Source organism: Acanthaster planci, linkage group LG09, assembly GCF_054643075.1.
Source record: "Acanthaster planci isolate LZ-2023a linkage group LG09, COTS_SCS, whole genome shotgun sequence".
NCBI lineage: Eukaryota > Metazoa > Echinodermata > Asteroidea > Valvatida > Acanthasteridae > Acanthaster > Acanthaster planci.
Window position 1 is genome coordinate 2,058,132 of NC_141785.1, and position 22,324 is coordinate 2,080,455.

A 22,324-nucleotide genomic window follows, 5' to 3' on the forward strand; every position below is an offset into this window, starting at 1 on the left:
ACCAAATATTTTTAGTCTTTTGACTTTCTATTTGGTATTAAGAAATAAACCGTAAATGAATGGATGAATGAATGAACATGTACATTAAAACAAAAAAATATACAATAATATGTACAATTACAAAAGAAAAGGGTATTAAAAAGCTACAAGCCTTAAATTTCTACAAAGCCTTGGAGTAAACAGGGCCATTATGATCAATAATACATTCTAAAAGGGTTAAAATTAAAATGACAAAAAATTGAATCAACGGAAATCAAAATTTGTTTACAAACATTAACAATGTACTTGGACAAAAGGGCGAAAATACAGAAAGGGAAGAGGAAACAAAACATATAGGGCTAAGGAGGGTCAAAATGGGGGAGGGGGTAAGGGGTGGGAGGTCAGGAGGAAGAGCGGTCAAAAGGAAGAGGATCAAAACACAAAATATTACAAAGGGAACATTAGACAGGGAGGACAATTACGACGCATGAACCACATTATCATTTGTATTAAAAGCTTTAAAAAATGAACCAGAGCAAGTAAACGATAAGGTCTGATTCTATTATTGGCAGGGCAAATAAACTCAACATGGAGCTAATAGGTTTAGTCAGACACACTGTTAAGCAGCTTTATCAATCCTACAAGAGGGCTGTTCTGATACCTCCTTGTATGACAGAAAGGCACTGTTATAGTTGTAGAATTTCTTAACTGACGACAATGTGACTGATGACGAGTCAGACGAATCCAAGTACTAAAGTGCTTTGAGGTGAGCAGAGACTGACCAAACTTAATACACAATTGGTTTCGCCTTTGACTGAGAGTGAGCATGCCACAAGAAACAAGTGCATCATCATAACCATTGTATTCATTGCCAAGGATAATTTTGCAAACCCTCTTCTGGAAATTTTCCAGAGCTGTAACATGTTTCAACGTGAGGCTAAAATTCCATACTGGAGTGGCATATTCTAACAATGGCCAAATATAGCCAAGATAAATGGAGACCAAATCATTTACAGGTAGGCAGATATTATATTCTGGATGTGGGCATCCCATTTAAGGTCTGCCTGCACTATAACACCCAGGATGCGATGGGACGCGTTTTCTAGTAGAACTGTGTCCGCGATATGGAGTTGCTCCAGTCTATGTGGTTGTCTCGTAAAGCTGACAGTCATGACGCTGCGCTTGCTGGGATTGAGTTTCATGTGATTGGCAGATGACCAATGATGGATATGATCAAGGTCCTCTTGCATGTGGCCTTGGTGATTTTTGCTTAGGCATTCTACTAGCGTAAGGTCATCAACGTACTGCCAATGTTAGATGAAAGGCCATTAGCAACATCGTTGACCAACGCCATGAAGATAACTGGGCCGAGTCTGGTGCCCTGTGGGACACCGGCGTTTACTGAAAGCCAGGTAGAAGTTGTGCTGTGGTACCGGACACACTGCTGGCGATCCTGGAGGAAGCTGCAGATCCATGGGATGATGGATGCACGTACGCCCAGATTTAGCAATTTCTCAATTGCCACATTGTGATCGACTCTATCAAATGCCTTACTATAGTCAGTAAGGACAATTCTTGAAATCGAATTGCTCACCTCTGAATGCTTATACAGCAGATTCATCATGTCTATGAGACAGTGTGTTGTTGACATTGCTTTCCTGTTTCCAAACTGTTGCGTGTTGATGTGGGGCTCTATATCAGACAATACCCACTTGGACACAAACAATTCTGCCAGCTTTGCAAAATTGTCGGTTAGTGAGATTGGTCGCAATTTGTGTAATACGGGTGGATTGGATTTCGGAACCGGAACCACGACTGCTTTCTTCCATCGACGTGGCATCATCCCTTCATTGTATGATGTATTCAGGATGTCGGCAAGAGGTGTGCTCAATTCAAGTGCGAATGTCTTGATAATTTGCGGAGGGATGCCATCTGGTCCACCACTTTTGTTAATTTTTGTTTTACTCAACTCTCCGTACACATCCCATGGTTGTACAACTGGGCAAGGATGAAGTGCTGGAAGGAATGCAGGCAAGTCGGATGTCACTAAACAAGGCAGATCACTGGCAACAGCAATAAAATGTTTATTGATGATTTCTGCCTTCTGTTGATCACTGTATTGATGATCAGGTGGCATTGGGATATCAATGCAGGGTTGAACTTTGGCCATTCTAGTCATTATTTTGACGTGCTTGTGCCAAGATGCCGGATCTGCATTTTTCAATCGCTGTTTTCTTCCATGATAATAGTTTTTCTTGGCAGATTTGATTTCTCTCCTAATTTTGTTGCATATATATTTCCACAATGTGTCTTTGCGCATGTGAAATGCCCTCTGCCGTTTCAAGATCAGGGCCTTAATTGCAGGTGACATCCATGGCTTGTCAGCCGTGTGAAGTTTTACCGTCTTGCAGGGGAAGAAGGTATGAATGGCAGACTGCAGTGTGTGATAAAAATTCTCACATTTGTTTGTCGCGCTCGCACCTTGCAGAACTTCAGTCCATGGGTGGTTGCTTATCCAGGATCCAAAGTCCCGCAGATCCGAATCTCGGAGTGGCCAAACAACCTTTGTGTGTGTTGTGTTCGGTACTTTTTCATGATTGTTCGGGGGCCATAACACAGTGGAATGGTCACTCAGGCCAATTGGTGCAGAGATGAGAGGCTTTGCATAGAACTTGCCAACGTTTGTTATTATCTTGTCCAGGATGGCTTGTGCTCGTGTCGGTTGATCTACTACCCGGGTAAGGTTTCCGCCGTTACACAGGGGGTCAACATCTAAGTTGTTCATGTCACCCAGAATTACAACTCCAGCATCTGGATGACGAGTCTGGATCAGGTCAACAGTTTGTGTGAGGTGTTCCAGTAAGAGTTCAGCGTTGGGGCTTGAAGGCGGGTGACATAGAGCACAGAAAAACAGCTGCGATATTTGACGAGGTAGTCTTGCTGGTCTAATTTGCACCCATACCAGTTCAAGTTCATCAGGGCCTCAGCATCGTGGAAGGGTTTGGCATTCAAGTGTTCTCCAGCATACAGAGCCACACCACCACCCCTTCTGCTGATTCTACACTTAAGGAAGAGGTTATATTGTGGTATTTGCTAACATTCAGGTGATTGATTTGTGGTAAACCATGATTCAGTCACAACCGCTACATCAGCATTGTTGCCCCTGATTACAGTCTCAAATTCGTCCATTTTGTTGTTCAGTGATCGCGGATTGCACAAATAAATCAATGGCAGCAGAGTTTTGTTGACAGCAGTTTGCTCTTGATGCTGTTTGAGAGTACGTACATTTTTATCGTTGACATAGCTGACATTGTGGCTGCAATCACGTGTCTTCCAAGATGGCCGCCGGGAAATTCTGGTGTTTATCAGGCGTTGCTTGTGTCGACCAGCCCGGCATCCCCTCAACCTTTTGCAAATGCCCAGATTTTGGAGTACTTGCCATGTTGCAGATGGTAGTTTGATGTCCTTAGTATTAGCTCTGATAGTCCGCAACACCGTTGATGTATATGAATACATGGTACTCACAATTAAAAAGCAGTTGACTCACCGTGGAGAGATACATGTAGCTGAGCATATGGGGCAAACAAAACTTGAGAGCGTCGACAAAAACAGGAAATATTGTCCACATACAAAGGTTCACAGTGTCAGAGTAGAGAACCAGTGTACTAGAAACTTGATGACACAAGGATGGCAGAAAATAACGATTAAGATGAAAAAAACAACTTTCTGTCAAATATTCTGTCAAATATATAACGTTCACAATGGACATACATGTATTGTACTCATTACAAATTTTTGATGCAGCCAAACTTAAAGATAATTTTTGGTGGTCGAAATACAGTATACAAGACCTGGCAAATATGTCGGTATAGTGAGAGTGATTATAAACGGTTAGAGAATGAAGAGAGCAAAACTTTTCTCATCATTTTCCGTCAATTTTGTGCTCTTGTTTTCATTGCTTATAGTTTTTAAAAATTATTTCTCAGGTGCTCTAAAATACATCAGTCAAAAAATATATATTGAATTCTCCTTCTTGTTGATAGAAGTTTTGAAATCAAGTCCTCTGGTGTAAACACTTTGATGTAAAACTTTAAATGAATTCAACTCCATTTGCTTTGCACTGGTAGCCAACCACGTGTCCACCAAAAGTACTTATTATGTCTAATTATCCACATATAATCATTTTTATAAATCTGAAGGTGCTAATTTGTATTTTGCATGATCAAAGTCACTCTTTAAGAAGTTTTGAAAAATGACAGCCAAAGTTGCATTTTGGTCCATTTTATGAAGAACATGCCATAATCCTGCCGTGAAGGGGTTAACTCAGTGGTGCACCGGCAGCAGTGGGTGAACATACGGTGCACGCACGGAATCGACATCAACGTCAGCTCAGTGATCAGGTGACATGACATTGAAATACACTTACAGTGGCTCTACAAGCATCTAAAAACAAGGATTTTTATGTTTTAATAGGCTTATGGATGTTTGTGGAAAAAAGGGCATGACGGACAAGGTAAATACAGGGCAAAACAAAATTGGCTGTGAGGCTGTCGTTCATTTCAAGGCCTGCAAATGATTCCAAAACCCAAATAGGGTCATGAAAATCAAGAGACATTGCTTCAGTAATACTCTTTTTCAGGGCTGACCTTTATTTGTAAAAAAGTAACTAAAACAGGAGGGTCCTGAAATTGACTTTCCATATTAGCCTAGTGGCTGAAACCCTTTCCCTGATCATAGAGCTATAAAAAAGTGTTATATACATGTACATGTAGCTCCATGCCCTGATTCACATAATTATCATGATGGCCATTCAGCTAGCAAAATAGCCATCCAAAGTTTGGTGTTCTTTACCTTTACCGCCCTGTTTCTTTAATAAGGAAACAAGTCCACTTTATCAAAATACCTGATAGACCTTGACATGCCTTGAGTGTCCATTCCTTAATCCCAATAGCTAGCTCTAGTTTAGGTAAATTTTGACAATATTTAAGCAGAGAAAACCACAATTTTCTTATCCACGTTTGGCAAACGACAACCGTCTCAGTTGGATCGCACCATTTTGTTTCACTTTTGGTTACCTGACCCAGCCACTGTGAATATACTACGATTCATCACTATTTGTCAAAAATTTTTATCCAGAAGAAGGAACCAGACTAAATTCGCTACTTGTCTTCTTTTACAGCTCTTTGTTGTGTTATACACACTGCCATTTTAGTACCCCATGATTTCCCTCAAAAATCAAAGCCCTGTCCTGCATTCTTTCTGATATGAAAAAGGACATCAATGCCAATCATATTATTTACATGTAGATGAGTAGCTCAGTTGCAGAATACCCTACCATCCCGCACGATCAACCTCATAATAGCCAGAGGGTGTCGGTCACTTCGCCCCATTTCCACTTTGCCCCATCCATACTTCTCCCAATTTCTTCTTCACCCCATTTCCACTTCGCCTCATTTCTACTTCGTCCCATTTCCACTTTGCCCCACCGATTATTTAGTAAACAAGGCATAGGTCTAGAATCTGGAAAAAATGAAAACGTCGATGTTACAATTTTTTTTTAGAGTTAATTCACAGAATTTAGTATCTTGTCTATGTGTGTATTTTCTGTGTTCATGAGTTGTTTTGCTCGTACTTGAAGCGAGCATGTTTCCACAAAAATTTCCTGCCACAGCGCTCCGAGGTTTATCCAATCGCTAGGGCACAGCTGTCTGGATACATTGACAATTACTAGAACGATATGTACAGAATCGCGTGTGTCGCTTTGAAATAAACTTGAAGAGGATGAGAAATAAACCCTATGCTAGTTCAACCAGATGTATTAATTCACCGTAAGCAACACAGTCAACATTAATTAAGGGCCGGCGACCATTTTGACCAGGATTGAAAAGGGCACCGCGGTAGCCCGCCCTGTATAATGCCTGCCCAGTATTCAGGCTACTCCAGGCCGGTTTCGGGCCTTTCTGCACATCGGCATTTCAAAGTCCCTGATGGAAGGCTTCCCCCACCATGCTTCCACAGATGAATAGGGGTCTAAGCGGATTAGTGTAAACATTGTATAGCGCTGAAGGATTAAAACCACAAGCAGGTTCCTTCTGGGATAGATTACATGTACCAGTACTTGCAAACAATAGACCCCAGGATGGAGAAGTTCGAGATCAACAACCAGTCCAGCATCCCAGTCCAGCATCCCAGGCCGGTATGAAAATGGTTTTTGCAACAGGGCGAGCTTTCCAGGGGACCCTTTTCAAACCGGGTCTAAATGATTGAAGAGACTTTTAACACAAGCACGGGCGGGTCAAAGTGAAAATGGGACAAAGTGGGGAAGGGGCGAAGTGGGGCTGGGGCGAAGTGGGGCTGGGGCAAAGTGGGGATGGGGCGAAGTGGAGATGGGGCGATGTGGGGATGGGGTCATGTGGAGATGGGGCGAAGTGGTTGGGGGCAACATGGAAATGGGGAGACGTGACTGTAAACCTAGCTAGGTACGGGTCAAAGTGTCACTCTTCTCAAGGGATTTTCATCTTGTACCCATGAGTACGGTACGTAACTAGTCATTCCAGGGGTCATTTTTAAGAGTGATGGGGTATTCTGCAATTACTCCAGATAAGCTTGATTGGAGTTGTTTTGTGGAAAAAGGTAGGCCTACACTGCTCCTAAGACTATAGAACAGGGTGCTAAACTTAAAAGTAAGGAACATCCACAGTTTAAATATTGCGACTGACCAATACATGTGCTACTAGGCTTACATGTATTGTGCATGTACAGTAGTACTAGTCATTGAGGCTCAACACTAGTAGTACTGGTAGTATTGAGCCTAAATGACCAGATGAAACGATCTTGAAAAAAGTAATCTGTTCTCACCGATAATACGACAGCAGACCATTCGAAAGTACAAACCACCGCCTCTGGTAACCTTTTATGTAATTTGTCCACTTATACAGCCATCCTTTGAAGTTCTCTGGCGGTGGGTTTTTAACACTTGTGTCGGCCATAGTCGACAGTGGAAACTACCTGATTACGTTTAACGTAGATATTTGACTTCGGGGGTTGGAGTTTTATTTGTGAATGGTCAAAAGCCACGCACTACACTCTCACACCCTCTTTCGGTCCGAAGGATCAAGCGAACATATATAGGCCAAGTACTACACTAGCACATTCGCGATGTACTTGAGCATGGCAGCATCCAAATGTTATTTAGACACATACTAGAGCTAGGTCTAGATCTGAGCCTATTCGAAATACCGTGTGGGCGAGTAGACGGTAATAGACACAGCCGTAGCTCAGGCCGCCCGTTTCGCGCACGGCCTACGTAATTTTTTTTACACGTGAACCAACTGCAGTGCATGTGGTCTGGTTCCCAGACCCAATGAATCGATGACGTCATTAAATTGAGCTGCGGGGAATCAAGCGATTTATGTATGGTGTACTATTTACGACAAACATTTCTCTTTCTCTTTAGCTTCAATCCAGGCGACGCAACTCCACGACGCGACGGCAAGACGGCTCCTTTGCGTCGTGCCGTCGAGTCGAACCGTCGCCTTCTTGCCATTACGTTTGTACGTACACGCACGACGTGTCGCCCTTTGCTTCATGGTGTTTATAGAGGGCGCCTTTACTGTTTCCTTTCATTTCCGTCTCCGAACTTGCGTAGTAGGGCTCAGTCCACTAAACTCAAGCCCTATTGAAAACAGTGTAAAATCAGCACTGTTCAGGGCCCAATAACATGCATACCAACATCCTTGAGATTTCTGAAACACAAATGAAATAATTGTCTGGTCCCCAATCTTTCAATTTCTTTTCAATTTTTTTTGGTGGGCTAATCAATTACATTTTAAATTATTCCGACAAAACAAAACCACCCCCGAAAAGTGATTTTTCCGAAGTCTGATTGCGGTCATTTTTCAAGTGGCAACCCATCATCTTTCTCGGGCTCTTAGGACCACTTTTCAACCGTAGTTTTTAGCCATACCACTCTCATAGGAAAGCTCAAAGACCCAGACAGTTGATCCTGGCAACGATTTACACAATCTTACCATTTTGGGGGCGAAACAATCTCCTTTTTTCAAAGGATGCCGGGGGGCACTTTAATGCTAATGAGCTGACCAGAAATTCTCACTTGAATTAGTGGACTGCACCCAGTACAAGCTCATACGCTGCCGCCATGGGCATGCAGAGCCTAAAATTGACAGCTTTTGAAATATTGTCCAATTGTACAGTATAGATGGTAGAAGAACTAAAGCAGCATGCTCAAAGCTACTAAGCGACATACATGTACACGGAAAAAGCTGCCAGATCGAGGCTCTGCATGCCTATAGTGGTAGCGTACAAAGAGCAAATAGATAGCAGGTCTTGTTTCTGTTGTTCTTTTTCATAAATGCTTTCTAACTTGGTGGCTCATTAAGAGTGAGTTGTTGAAGAAAAGGTTTGGTTTTTTAATCAAATTAATTAGAAAGAGTGTCACGACTATCAGCCTTGTCTCCAGGAAATAAGTAACATCAGCCACAACTTTGTTTTAGCATTTCCTGCTCTGTGTTTGATCTTTCTGGTAATTATTTCATAGAATTAACTTTGTTCCCCCACTTTTTGAAATCCTAACTCCCCCAGAATTGGGTCATACAATTTCTCAGAAATGTGTGGGTTGCTTGGCAGCGCGTGTGGGCAGTTGGTGGCAGAACTGGCAACCAACCGCAAGAGTCCTTGAGAAGGAGCTGATAACTTCCCTAGCCAGTGACCTACCACTTCACTTAGCTACTGGACTGAACAGAGACTGTTCTGTTGTCTTTCTGTGATTTCTCCTTCCTTCGCACCTGCTATATTTACAAATTCGTCCCTGTCCTGCTCTAGGCAAAGACATCACCAGAGTAAGCCTACTGAGCTACACATGCATGCGTTGCTGGACAGTGGGTGGCCTGGACCAGAGCCACACGTGTCGAAACCTGTCTTAGTCGAGGGGAAGGAGAGACTGTGCATTTGAACCCTAAACATCATCTGCACTTAACCCAACACATCTTCCATTCAAGCTCTTTTTACTGCAAGCCTGTCTACTGTAAGCTCTACAGCTACTTGCCAAGTCAAAACAAGCCAAGTCAAGTCGTTCCCAACCTCAGCAATAGATCGTCTTCAAGCTAAGCCCTTTATCTATTTTCATTGTGAATTCATAATATTTTCTGTTGAACAGAATCCCTGGGGTTTTTTTTTCTCATTATTAAATATACATGTATGCTTTACATAACGTTAGGATTTGTATCTTTTCGTACACCGTGCGAAAACTTTCACTGAATTAGCCGGAAACGACTTTAATTCTCACTGGTTGGCTGATAATAAAAGGCATAAACTAGTAAACAAATAAATAATGTAAGCAGGTGTCATGATGCTCATAATAGCCCTCTACAATATTTCAAAATCCATTCTAAGATACAATACATCAATCACTATTACGTGCTTGCTAATGTAACATGCGGATCTGAGGAAAAATTATGTGTGTGGCCAAACAGAGTTGAAGAAAAGACACGGCCACAATGATAATAGCGTCTGTACAAAGCTTTATTCAGAGCACGAACTATTATCATTGAAAGTGTGGAGCTGAGGAAGGTAACGAGGAAGACTGGCCTGAAGGAAGACTACGACGGAATATTCTGATGGTATTATAGAACAGGCTCGGTGGTAACTTCCTAAACCCGTGGTCAAACTTGCGGCCGTACAGTTGTAGACGAATTGTCCGGAGAACTGGGAGTACTACTTAGAAATTACCGGGATGGTCCATGGAGAAATACCGGTATCTATAAGGTTACGAATCTACCACAAAAGGGAACTTTAGGGAAGGTATTTGAAAAGAAATCATTGGCTGGGTTCAAAGAGAGACGAATTCTGGGCTTGCACCTAGTATGCTGCGTATATGCATTACGTCGTGCCATCGTGGTGTCGTGTCGTGCCCACGTGACGTAGCGTCGTGCTGTCGTGTCGTGCTGTTGTGTCGTTACGTCGAGTCCTGCTGTCTTGTCGTCGCGTCGTATCGTTGCGCCGTACTGTCGCGTGGCACCTTGGTGTTGTGCCGTCGACCCGTCGCATCCTGCCGTCGACCCGTTGCGACCTGCCGTCGACCTGTTGCGTCGTGGCTTTAAGCCGTCGCGTCGTGTAGCCGCGTCGTGCCGTCGGCCCCTTGACGTCGTGCCATCGCATTGTGCTCTCGCCGTCGCCTCATTACTGGTTGAAATAGGAGGCGCCCTTAGAGACAGATCATAGAAACATTTCTACAAATTCCGAATTTGGGACTCCCTGGGCCATTGGAAACTGAAAAAAAAGAAAAGAAAAAAACATTGATTTTTTAACCAATCACATTTCACCTATTTTGGCACAGTTTGACCTTGAACTGGCACACTGTGTGTTTGTCGTAAATAGTACACCATATCCACTTACGTTATTCGACCATGGAGGAAGGAACACAATTTGCAAAACTTCCTATTGTCTCCGACTTTGCAAGCCATGTCTCGATTTTTTTCAGCTGTTCAAAAATCACCCACACCCCGAGTTTTTCCGTGCGTTCCTGTATCCTGACGAGAGGGTGGTGTGTGATCCTTCCCGAGAACAGTGTTACGTAGTGTTCCCGCCGTTCGAGCGCGAGATTTAGAAACCCGTGTCAAGAACAGGCCGCCCGATCTCGATCGAGTGACCCATTTGATTTCAACTTTCAAACCCGGCACCGATGAAACCACTGATCTCTATTCTGTCCTTGCTCTATGATTATACTGACAGTATGATAGAGATCAGTTGATGAAACGCGTGCTTGCAGAAGATGGATGGCGCCGCGCTGTGTCCTATCCGCTTATTTTATGCTGTGGTTCTGGTACAGTCTTTACAATGGAGATCAATGTTATCAAGAGTCGTCAGGGAATCTTTGGGCAGGGAACCAGACTTATGCTTTTCTAACTCTGTTCGGAGCTGAGCCGTCCGGTCGATCCGTTTCCTCACGTCACTTATTCGAGTACATGTACTTCGGCCCGTCCGCTTGATTTGAATTGAAAAGTGCCAATCTGCCCAATATCTGGCAGCTGCAGCATCCCTGGATTAGTGTTTTGGATCTGGAACGTGGAAGTGGACAAGGCTGGTAAAGGGCTAGACCAGTATGTAAACAGGGCCCAACGAATGCTCCTCTGTCGTACATGTATACTGGGCCGTGTCCCGATTAATACTAGGGATTTCTTTCGAAAAGGTTTATCCGGCGTGTCCGGGATGAGGGCATAACTTAACATCCGCTTAATTTCATGGGCTGAAATTGCACTGGTATGTTCACTACTCACGCTGTAAAAAATCCGATAGGTTGCTAATTGTAGAAAACTCTCCTTTTCCTCGTTTAGAGGAAAAAATGGTTCCTTTTTTGCCTATTAATCGGGACAGGGCCCAGGATACAACAGAGGAGTATTCGTTGGGCCCTGCTTACGGGTCTAGTAAAGGGCTACTTACATGTACTTCGTCATGTTGGCATGATCTGCTTATTACAGTGCAATGTTCATTGTGTGGGCTACCCCCGGAACTGTGGCCGTAGACTGGGGGTACCACTACTAGTAGTAATGTGGGCATGGTACTAGACTGTAGGCAGGTCAGGCAAAAGTTTAAACATGTTAAAAATGTTTCTATCTTTTTCATGTGTGTTCTTTGTCATTTTTAAGGGGACCTGTCTTTATTTGATCAAAATCCAACATGGTGTTGCTTAGTCATGTTTTTCAAAGATTAAATTTAAACATCTCATGTATGATAGGATATAGGTATAGGACAAATGGCATTTTATTTTCATTTCAACAAAATTTTCAGGTAATATCCTAGTAAATATGTGCGTAGTTCATTTCAAGTAGCAACTATATCATGAAACACAGATGTTATAATTTAATAGCCCAAGTACTAAAGAACATTTTCCTTACACTGCAAATTTAACGTGGGCGGCAGCGCGTTATTACCAGACTGTGTGCATGCTGTGTGTGATGTGCCTAACAGTCATAGATATAGAATAAAAAGACTAGATCGGCAGGGCATGTTTACCCTCTGTCTTGCCTGGATGGTCACGTGCTGGAGGAGAGATACAAAAGGCGCATCAACCATGATGAATGCAGGATGCAACTGAAATGGAATGACCACTCCAGAGTATGTGCGCTGCACATTCTTGACGCTCATTTTAACAGCGTCACGATGTTGTGCCAGGTCACCTGCTGGAGGGGAGACACATAGCTGGGTCTAATTTCATGACACTGCTTACCAGTTAGCAGAAAAGCCGTGCTAACTTTAGCAGAAAAAATTGCTAACCTTAAGCACTATTTCATAGTGGTGCTTAGCATGGTTGTGCTAATGGTTGTGCGTGCAAAGAAATTTCTATTATTAATTAGTTTAAGCAAATCTCTCCTCAAAGGGTAGCATTTGTAACCTGGAAAAATGGCACAGTATGGGGGAACTCACAAAAACAACCAAAAACAAACATCTCTAACTGAACCAAGGATTTTTGAGGGAAAGGTCGTAGGAAACTGAGGGACTCAGACACCAGTATTTGACTTCAAGAAAAGGACAAGAAATTAAGAAATGCAAAACCAAAAGGACTACAAGACTGAAAAGACGTTACACCAAAAGACTAAAACTGTAAAAGGTCTAAAACCAACACAATGTGTCAAAATAGATCAAGTAAGGAGAACTTAGGTTTTCAATCTGTGAAGCAAAAAAAAATAAAGAATATACTGTACATGTGAAAAAAAAATCAAAACACATCTTGTAGTTGTACATGAACTAACAAAAATTGGAGCAGAATTAACTAGGGATTAAGACATTATGTAGACAAAATTGTGCGCAGGCCTATCGGGCTCATTGTGTATTCAAATCCCCTGGCCATTTCAATAAACTACTGACTATATTAAGTGGAAACAAAGAAAACGGTGCATGGAAAATACTGCACACTCATGTGGCAAAAGAAAAAAGTCAAGTAATAAAGATACAGTAAATGAAAAATAAACCAGAATCCAAAAGTAAGTTTTCAAGCCTCCAAAGCTCTCCAAGTTTTTGCAAAGAAAGTTAATAGAAATTCACTAACTAACCCATCAGGAAGGAGATTGCCATAAATGCTTTCACTAAATGATAAAAAAGACACAGAAAAAACTCTATTACAGAAATAAGAAAAGAGAGAAATTCAGCACCGACTCTTTAGAAGCAGACAGAAACCTGACTCGAGCACAAAAGCACACCTCAGTGAGGAGGAACAAATACATGAACAGTGATAGTGTCTCTGCTTGTCTGCTTTCCAAACTAAGTGTGGTCAGAGCATGGGGGCCAAGTTATAAGGGCTGAAGCAAGGGCCAAACAAAATAAACAAGGGAAACACCAACAGAAAAATACCTTTTTGAGAACTCTAACCTACATGTATAACTGTGTATTTTTATAGGGGAACTACCGGTACTCCTATGAAAAGATGCTTACAAAAAGTCCTATAAATTTCTAGCCCTGCCACACATGCCTTTGGCTGTGCTTACTGCTCACGGTCTCCATGAAATACGTGCAGCCTCTGTAAGCATGAAATCGTGTGCTAAGTAGCGCAATGAAATTGGGCCCAGTATACTTTATGTTCATTTTTACGTATGCATGAGAGACCACAAAAATGGGGCACAATTATCGCATAGTGAATGGGCGCTTATGCACGCACAGCTGATCTAGTCTTTTTATTCTGTATCTATATCAGAGTGTTAGAGGCATGGTGACACTGAGAAAGAATTCCATCTGAAACATGTCTGACCATGGCTGAGAGCTAACGTAATCGATGCGCTTAAGCTTAAAGATTTTTACTTTTACTTTATTATCGTTTAGTATTGTTTTTCAGTACTACATTTGTGAACAAATTCTGTTCAAAAGGTGAAATGTAAACTTCTTGTTGTGCAAACGTTATCAGAAAATTTTGGCCAGATTTCCGAGTCACATTTTAACATTTTTGGACGGTTTGTCAAAGTCACGGGAGCCAAAACAATCAACAAATCAACAAAAACAGTGGTTTACTAACTACGTTGCAATACCCCTTACCAATCACATGCCCAAAAGGAAGTGATTATCTTTATAACAAAGAAGAAATTGACATGCACAGCAACTTGGTTACTGAATCAGAAGTCACACACAAAGGCACTCTCCACCAAGCAAAAATGACCCATGAATGGACAACATTTTAAACAACCAATGACAAAGTGAACACCTGTTTTGTCAAAATGATGTGTATGAGTGGTTTCTGTATAGGGATGCCATCCTTACTGATTATGCGTACACAATATTGAAAAGTAATGATTGTGTCTTGTTTATTTTGTCCTGTGACATTGATTTCTGCATAAAACTTACGGCTCATTCTGTTACATTCTGTGACTTTTGATTAAGTAACCAAGTTGCTGTGCATGTCAATTTCTTCTTTATTATAAAGATAATCACTTGCTTTTGGGCATGTGATTAGTAAGGGGTATTGCAGCATAGTTGTGTACAAAAATTGTTTACTTCTATGGAGTGATTTTAGGTGTGGCCTTTGACGGAAGTTTCTTTTGCTGTCCAGTTTACTTTTTTGTACTCGACAGTCATTTAAACCTTTGCATCTAATGTCAGTCAAAACAAAATTACTTTTGTAATTTCAGATTTTAAAAATTGGCCGAAAACTGAAGGCATGTTTTTCCTAGTTTCAGATCATGCATTTATGCAAGCAAATACGTTGTGAACTCAACTAATCATGTGTAGTAGAAATGTATGTGACATATTGGGTTTGTCAACCAGTGTTTAAGTCAAGACCAGACACAAGACCAAACACAAGACCAGGCACAAGACAAGTTACAGGTAATTTGGCGAACAATGACTAAGGAATGCTTCTGGTGCAGTTCATTTGGATGGCTTGTGACTTGAATTCACACTGGAGGTCTTGTGCTGGTCTTGTGAAGATCTTAAGTGGTCTCGACCACAAAACTTTCATCAACTGAACTCACAGGGGATAGTGTCATTGATAGCTTGCTGTGCACCTGACAAAAGTCAAGTAAAAGCATACTTAAGTTCTCTTTTTAAATATACTGGAATTCAGATATATGAACTGATTTTTTTCAAATTGAAGAAATTCTTCACGGAATATCTGCTTGTTACAGTGGTTCTGATTTAAAAATAGATTTCTCGTGTGGCTATTTTTTTTCGTGAAGAAGATTTTGCCACGATCCCGAATTAAAAGCTTAAATTTTGAAAACAATTGTGTCGTATCTCCAACACACAAGGTGGTCTACTGACCCCATTTCACTGGAAATTGAGGATTTTTTGCAGCTTCACTGTAACTGAATGATTTTGCTGTCCGGAACTGGGAAAATGACTGTATGATTGTGTTTTCTTACATTTAGGCCTAATCGTGTTAATAGGCCTACTAGTCCGAGTAACTGGGACACTACGGCTCGCCTTTTTTAACATTTCCTTTTGATAAACATTTGGACATGTCCATGTATCTTAAAAGACAATCCATAGTCTCCAAGTTACTCAAACTAACCAGCTTTATACATCAAAAATTGTTATAATACATGTACATTACTTGTACCTTTTACCCCTACCAGGGAGGGGGACCATTCTGTATGCCATGTGTACATGTACATTGTACAGGAGTAAAGTTGATGTGAGGGGGTAAACAAGTTGGCATTTTGTGCTTTTTACATGTATTTTATTGACAGCCCTTAGTGCCGGGAAAGATGGCAGTTCAATTCCTCTGATGTGTCAATTCTGAAAATATGCCTGTCTGAGAATGCAAAATATGTTAATTATAATGTTTGTTTTGATTTCAAGAGTGCATTTTTGTATGCTTGTTTGATACATTCAACGTACCAGACTGCCAGAAGTCATTGTTTAGTTGAAGTAATTTGCTGTATTACTGGTGCTGTCATTTTATCTATTCATTCCATTTAGATACATGTGCATGTGCTTAACCATGAGTTCAATCAAAGTCACACATGGCTCATCTCACAAGTATGCTGTGCAGGGGAAGAGGAGCAAAGATGCATTATCCAGGGATGAACAAGATCTGTATGAATTATGCAGTCTGTCAGGAGTGGACATGAGCCCTGCTGTATTTAGGTAGTGTGAATGTTCAAACCAATAATATCTGTCCAAACAGTAATATTTAACATTCAAACCTTTGTCATCACCTGTTTCTGACATTACAAAGTCATTCCAAGTGTAATTTTGCCCCACTGACTAATTCAAAGAGCATACTGTTTCTGCTTGTCCTTCTGTGGCTGTGTGAGTGGTTGGGTGTGCTAACCTTACATACCTAGTGTGGACTTGTGAACAAAAGATGTCCACAAAACTGTCTTCATGTTTTCTTTGTGATACATGTACTGTACATGATGTATATCAATTGGCAGCATGTTTATGAGTTACAGAATATTGGTGATCTAGACTTCTCTTTGTAATTCCTATAGAAACTCAAATTAAAAACTACAAATTAAAACTAAAATTGTTTCAAATCATGAGAAAATCATTCATCAAAATGTGTGTGGTGTGTGCAACAGCTTACTACTGTGTAAGTCTTACATGTATGCAATGATACCCATGTGGAAAAACAAATCAGTGAGATTAACAGGTAAAAATGTAACGAAAGCTTCATAATGCTTACATTTATGCACTAAAAGTTAATATTACTGATTGTGTTCTTGATTTGATAGGATTGTTTTGGATCTTCTTCGGATGAATGTGTCTCCTGTAGCAATTGTGCAGATGCTAAAATCAATGGTGCATAGAAGTGCCAAGAGTTCAACTCCATTAACTTCAGACAGTACGTCTTTTTTCCAGACTCAATCTTCCTGCGCCTCAGAACATTCCAGGAATAATATCAGCTCAAGAATGTCTGCAGGAGTCTTGAGGGTGAAAGAAAATAGCAGCAAAACTGCATTAAAAACAAGGTCTAAACCAACTGGAAGAAACTCACACAAAATGTGAAATGTTTGTAAACTGCATTATTTTACTGAATGCAATCAAGTTTCATCTAGGACTGAAATATCTGCCTGTAACTTCCTGGCAAAGGTTGAACTTGACTGTCCTCTCCCAAAAATGTTTCTGAAACTGGCACCCATTGGTGCTATCTGAGCCATATTTCCACAGCATGCATTATTTTGGAAGGTAATGTGAAGATTGATATAAAGAATGTGGGCTCAGGACAGGTGGACAGATGGTTTGACAAGAAATTTAATACAATTAAGAGTTCCCCTTTTCAGATTGCACTCCTTTATGTCTGTTAATTCATGGGGAGATCAGCTGAAAGCTATATTGCTGTATTCTTTGCTAAGGTAAACACCTCTCTAGCATGAGGAAAAGTTTACTGAAATGTTCCTGAAAATAAGTTGTTTGGACAACTTGTCTGACTCCATCAGATACCAAAATCTGAGATTGTAGTTTCTGACATATAACTGGGCACAGCAACAACAAAGTGATAGACTGATAACCTCTGTGTTACATACTACGCTTTTCAGTAGATTAGGGAACAGAGATTCTCTGGAACTCAGTGATGCATGCTCAATGACATGACAGTCAACTGAAACCAAAATCTTGCTAAGGATTCGAAAACTGTGATCAAATCTGACACAACCTTGGTAAGAGGGAAGACACAACTGACAGGCTAGTATATGTACATATATGTATAGCCAGAAGTTTATTCTGTCCACACTGAAACCCAAGCCGTCAAGATGTTATGTAAATCACACACCTGAAGACTCTTGCTGGATATGGCATGTCTGCCGTGAAATAACTTCACAAAAATTCTTCATCATGAAGCTCCATAGCATTGAACAAAATCTGGGTTTTATTCCAGTGAGAAGTAGATGTAATGTAAACTTTAGGGTCCCTAATAATTTGGCTGTCCCATGGTCACTCGAAAAAAAAGCAGTGTGAGTCATTGTATGGCTTCACTGAAAGGGCAGACCTCCCACAGGTAGTGCTGTTCCCGAATGACCTTGGACAATCTTCATTTGGGACGTGCTTTGTTATACCGAACTGGCACACTGGACCAAGAACAACTTCAAGACATTTTCTTGTTGCGATTGCATGTTACAAGGGGGTGGGAAAATCGTCCATTTATGTCAGCTATAAAACAATTTAAATTATTCAGACACTGTATGTTACTAAATGTTGCACTTTTGTGAGGTGGAAAAATAATATCAAGAGTGACAAACAAGATTTTTCATTTTGAGTCCATGCAAAACTACCCTTGTGACATGCTCCCAACCAATAGGAATGGGTAAGCTCAGCTTTTTCGCATAATTATTGAACATGTATGAGTAGGCTTTATTCACAAGGCTATGTGTGATCTTGTCCCCTGAATCAGTTTTATAAACTGGAAACTGTTGAGTTTATTGATACTATAGTTACGGACTATTTTATGACTGGCAAAAATTCCAAGCCTCTCCTTTTTTTGTTTGTTACTTTTTCAAAATTGGCTTAAATCAGTAAGGTATAATTAATCAAAATTGTGAAAAATTTATCATAGTAAATGGATACTAATTTGTTGTGAAATTTCATTTTATTGCTTTCATTTTTACCCTCAAGTACCAAAAAGGAAGAGTTGACCTCACTTTCACTTTCAATATTGCAGGCACACGAATAGTCTTATAAGGTATATTTTTTTCTTAAAACTTGTACCAGACTACTTAAATAAGATTTCCCAAAGTGACGGAGAGTTCTATTCCCGTGACATTTATTTTGGTATTTTTCTGTTACTCTGGTCTTGTGAAAGGGCTTTGATGGACCCAGCAACAGCACTGATCAACAGGCTAGAATTACATCCCATATCTGGTATCATGATAATACATGTACATGGTTGAGTGATTTGGATTTTATTGTATCATTGTGATTTGGTTGGGTTAGGAAATTTTAATTTATTTACAAGTGAGGAGTGTGATGTGAGAGTTAATATGCTACAATGTACATGTAACTTTTTAGCAGGATTATGTGCCTTGTGCCTAGGGATACGACCACCAGTGTTAATACACATACTCGTTTCTTATTTTTAGGCCTACACATAAAAAAAAATTGATGGGGTGCTCGGTCAAAATTACTTTGATTTCCAGTATAACGGTTACTAATAAAGGCAAGCCATCGTGACCTTATCTTGGGCACCATGAGTAGAAGACGCCGTGTTTTCTAGACATTATGAAATTAAGGGTCATGCAAGTCCAATAGCCATGGATCCATGTGATCTAATCTGATCGTGATGGCTTGCATGGCTCAACCCAAATCCAATAGCCTTGGATTCATGTGATCTAATCCAATCCCGATGGCTTGCGTGGCTCAATCCAAATCCAATAGCATTGGATCCGTGTGGTCTAATCCCATCCTGATGGCTTGTGTGGCTCAACCCAATTCCAGTAGCCTTGGATTCATGTGATCTAATCTGATCGTGATGGCTTGTGTGGCTCAACCCAATTCCAATAGCCTTGGATTCATGTGATCTAATCCGATCGTGATGACTTGCGTGGCTCAATCCAAATCCAATAGCATTGGATCCGTGTGATCTAATCCAATCCCAATGGCTTGCGTGGCTCAATCCAAATCTGATAGCATGGGATTGGTGTGGTCTAATTCAATCCAATGACTCGTGTGGCTGAACCTAAATCTAATTGCATAGAGCGACATAATCTGATCCACCAGCATGCGTGTCTCAATCTAAATCTGATGAATAGTTTGCAGACCATCTCCAGGAAATAGTTAAATGGTCAAGTTGATTGGATTACTGAAAGTTCTCAAAATGGCCTGGAGAAGCAATGTAGACTAGTAGTCGAGTCCATAACAAATTCCTACACAAGTCCGGTCAAGAGTACTTTTACAAGACTAGTCGAAAGGATGGACCTGACAAAACAGCATACCAGTCACTGGAACCGGGGTACCACCTGAACCACGGAGGGACTGATTTGTCTCCTGCAGTGTTGTACCCCAGCCGGTCATGGTTCTGTGTCACTGATGACAGACACTGTAGCCCCCATGTGGAGCTTAAAATGGGTACAGTGTCCAATTGGGGCGATGTGAGCACTTCAGATAGTCGTCGTTCTTGACGATTACACCAAGGAATGGAGGGTCGTCTTATTAGTTGCATACGGGAGCACTCCGACAAACTGTCTTGAAGTGGCTTTTTTCTTCCAGTTGCCACGCAGTGCGTCTTTGGCTGAGTAGTGCAGGCGGAGTGGCATTGTCTGCCACACCATTTGCATGTTCTGCTGGCGGAATCTTGTCTGGGTTGTGACTGCTGGACCTGGCTTTTGAGCTTTTGGTCGTGGGGTTTAGGTTGAGCAGGTTTGGGTTTGTTGACCTGGTCAACACGAGTAGGCGTTGTGTCCCCCTCACAATGTCACGGTTTTCCTTTTGTGCCTCAGCCTGGCGACATAGTTGGACCGATTTTTCCAGTGTCAGGTCCGCTTTTGACTGTAAGGTGTCGGACAGTTTATCATCCAACACTCTCACAGCTATTTTGTCTCCGATGAGACTTTCCTTGAGCTCCCCATATTGACAGTTGATCTTGAATGAAGGCGTCCATTGGCTCACCTGGCATTTGTTTACGTTTGTTGAACTGAGCTCTCTCCACAATCACATTTCGCCTGCCTTCGTAATACTCATTTAGGGCCTTCTTGAATTGATCATACGTTGCTGATTCCTCATTGATTTTGAGGGTAATCAGTATGTTATCAGCACAATCACCCATAGAGTATAGGAATGTTCTCACCTGTTCCCGGTCTGGCCTTGCATGAAGTCCGGAGGCAATCCGACATTTTTCAAAATGCTTGATCCATTTAGGCCCAATTCACACTGGTTTGGCACGTTTCCACCTTCAAACTTCCCTGGCAGGGAGAGCTGATTCATTAGGTGAGTGGTCCAAATGTGGGTTTGCATTTTAGACCGTTGCCACCATGTAATATTTGGGTGGAATTGACAGCAATCGTGGAAAGGATGTTTACTATGTAACTACTTTATTCCAAGATGGCTGCTGCCATGTACACTTTCTACATACAACTGCAGCTAAGCGAGGGCACCATAACAGATATGTGGTCAAGGCGTATACGGTACACACATTCTCATTCAATTTATTATTTCCTTAGAGGGCTGGAAGAGAAAACTATTTTCCCCCCATTTCTACGGCTCGAAGGGCACTGTTACTCAGGGCTCAGTTACAAGATCATCTAAGTTATAAGTTCACCAGCCAACTGTCAAGTTCTTTTTTTTGTATGTGTGTCCTGACCAGTGAAATAAAACGCTACTCAGTCCTCCTGAACGAGGTGTCTTAAGATCTCGTCGCTCTTCCAAAATTTCACGTAGTTAGGGAGGCAAATTTCCAGGCTACAATTTTTTTTTGTACCGGAACCAGGGAGGGCTGATTTTCTTGAGGATTTAGCCATTTGTTTGTACTATCAGAACTCAAAACTAAAAAAATTCAACCCAACGCAGTGTCGTAATTTGGGGAGCTCTAGTGGTGCATGATGGCATCAACTCCATGCTGCCCACCTGGCTTCAACCTACCATACTACAGCCCTGACGATAGCCCTTGTCTGCCACTACGTATGATGCCACAACCATAAAGTCCACTCTCTCAGCTGTTGCGCAACCAAGGGTCACACCCAATAAGCAGCCCGTGGTGATCAATCCACAACGATGCAGCCTCCCAAATGGTGTCAGAGGACCGCCCTGAACTCTCTCCTCCATCAAACACCAGTAAGCCTGTGCCAGGTTTTCAGTCACTCCGAGGATTTGATGAGCTTTTTTGACACTGGCCCCATCCCACCCTCATCAAACACGACTCCGTGACCAGCAGAACCTTAGTTCTCTACAGTTGGCTGGTTTTGACCCACTACTCCCAAGGGAAAGGCACGCGATGTCATTTTGAATTGTGAGAGTCGAGGAAAAGAAACGACATCAGAGGTAGCTATTGCAGAACTCATTGAGGAATTTGGTGAGGGCTGTGCTGCAACGACGCCCATCGCTACGTTCTTCGCAAGGAGGCGATTGGATGACAACCTGACTGAGTTTGCAATTGCTTTGGAGGCACTGTTAAGGCATACTGAAGATGTTCAGCAAAGACAAGAGAGGAAAGCATCACTCTGTTAAGACTGAGATTTGCTGCTGACAACGCAGTTCATGATAGGATGAAGCTGTGAAGCAGCGATTTGCTCCGATGCAGCCTCGACGCGTGAGTTTCAAAAGATCTCCGTCAGGAACTACGGATGAGTAGTGAAGAAATTCAACAGGTGAAGGAGATAAGACGGCGACACTTCCAGTTGCACCAACAAACAAACAGTCATAGGAGAAAAAAACCAAGTCAAAAGTAACTTCACCAGTGACCAGGTCACCGAGC

General features: G+C 41.6%; 2 protein-coding genes across 3 annotated transcripts in view; one reads left to right on the forward strand and one right to left on the reverse strand.

Annotated features, from left to right (window-relative positions):
- Positions 1 to 7,475, reverse strand: part of LOC110987527 (oxysterol-binding protein 1-like) — a 172,475-nt gene extending 165,000 nt beyond the window's left edge. Inside the window, exon 1 of the mRNA XM_087141460.1 lies at positions 6,838 to 7,475. Coding sequence (XP_086997586.1) covers positions 6,838 to 6,968 — 131 coding nt within the window. The 5' untranslated portion in view covers positions 6,969 to 7,475. The remainder of the gene's footprint in view (positions 1 to 6,837) is intronic.
- A 3,081-nt stretch (positions 7,476 to 10,556) lies between these two features.
- LOC147798011 (uncharacterized) lies at positions 10,557 to 19,094 on the forward strand. 2 transcript variants are annotated; one of them, XM_087141469.1, is made up of 3 exons: positions 10,557 to 11,096; positions 15,901 to 16,068; positions 16,659 to 19,094. In XM_087141469.1, exons 2-3 carry the CDS (start codon positions 15,905 to 15,907, stop codon positions 16,930 to 16,932), a joined length of 438 nt encoding a protein of 145 aa, XP_086997595.1. In that variant the 5' UTR covers positions 10,557 to 11,096; positions 15,901 to 15,904; the 3' UTR covers positions 16,933 to 19,094. The 2 variants fall into 2 exon arrangements, with proteins under 2 accessions (XP_086997595.1, XP_086997594.1); XM_087141468.1 differs by having other exon boundaries at positions 10,559 to 11,080.
- Positions 19,095 to 22,324: the final 3,230 nt, after the last annotated feature.

What these genes read in the sequence shown, in the direction of transcription:
- LOC147798011 (XM_087141469.1), top strand. Translation starts at nt 15,905, where the DNA reads ATGTGCATGTGCTTAACCATGAGTTCAATCAAAGTCACACATGGCTCA. An exon ending in ATGAGCCCTGCTGTATTTAG is followed by an intron (nt 16,069 to 16,658) that starts GTAGTGTGAATG and finishes TTGATTTGATAG; the next exon opens with GATTGTTTTGGATCTTCTTC.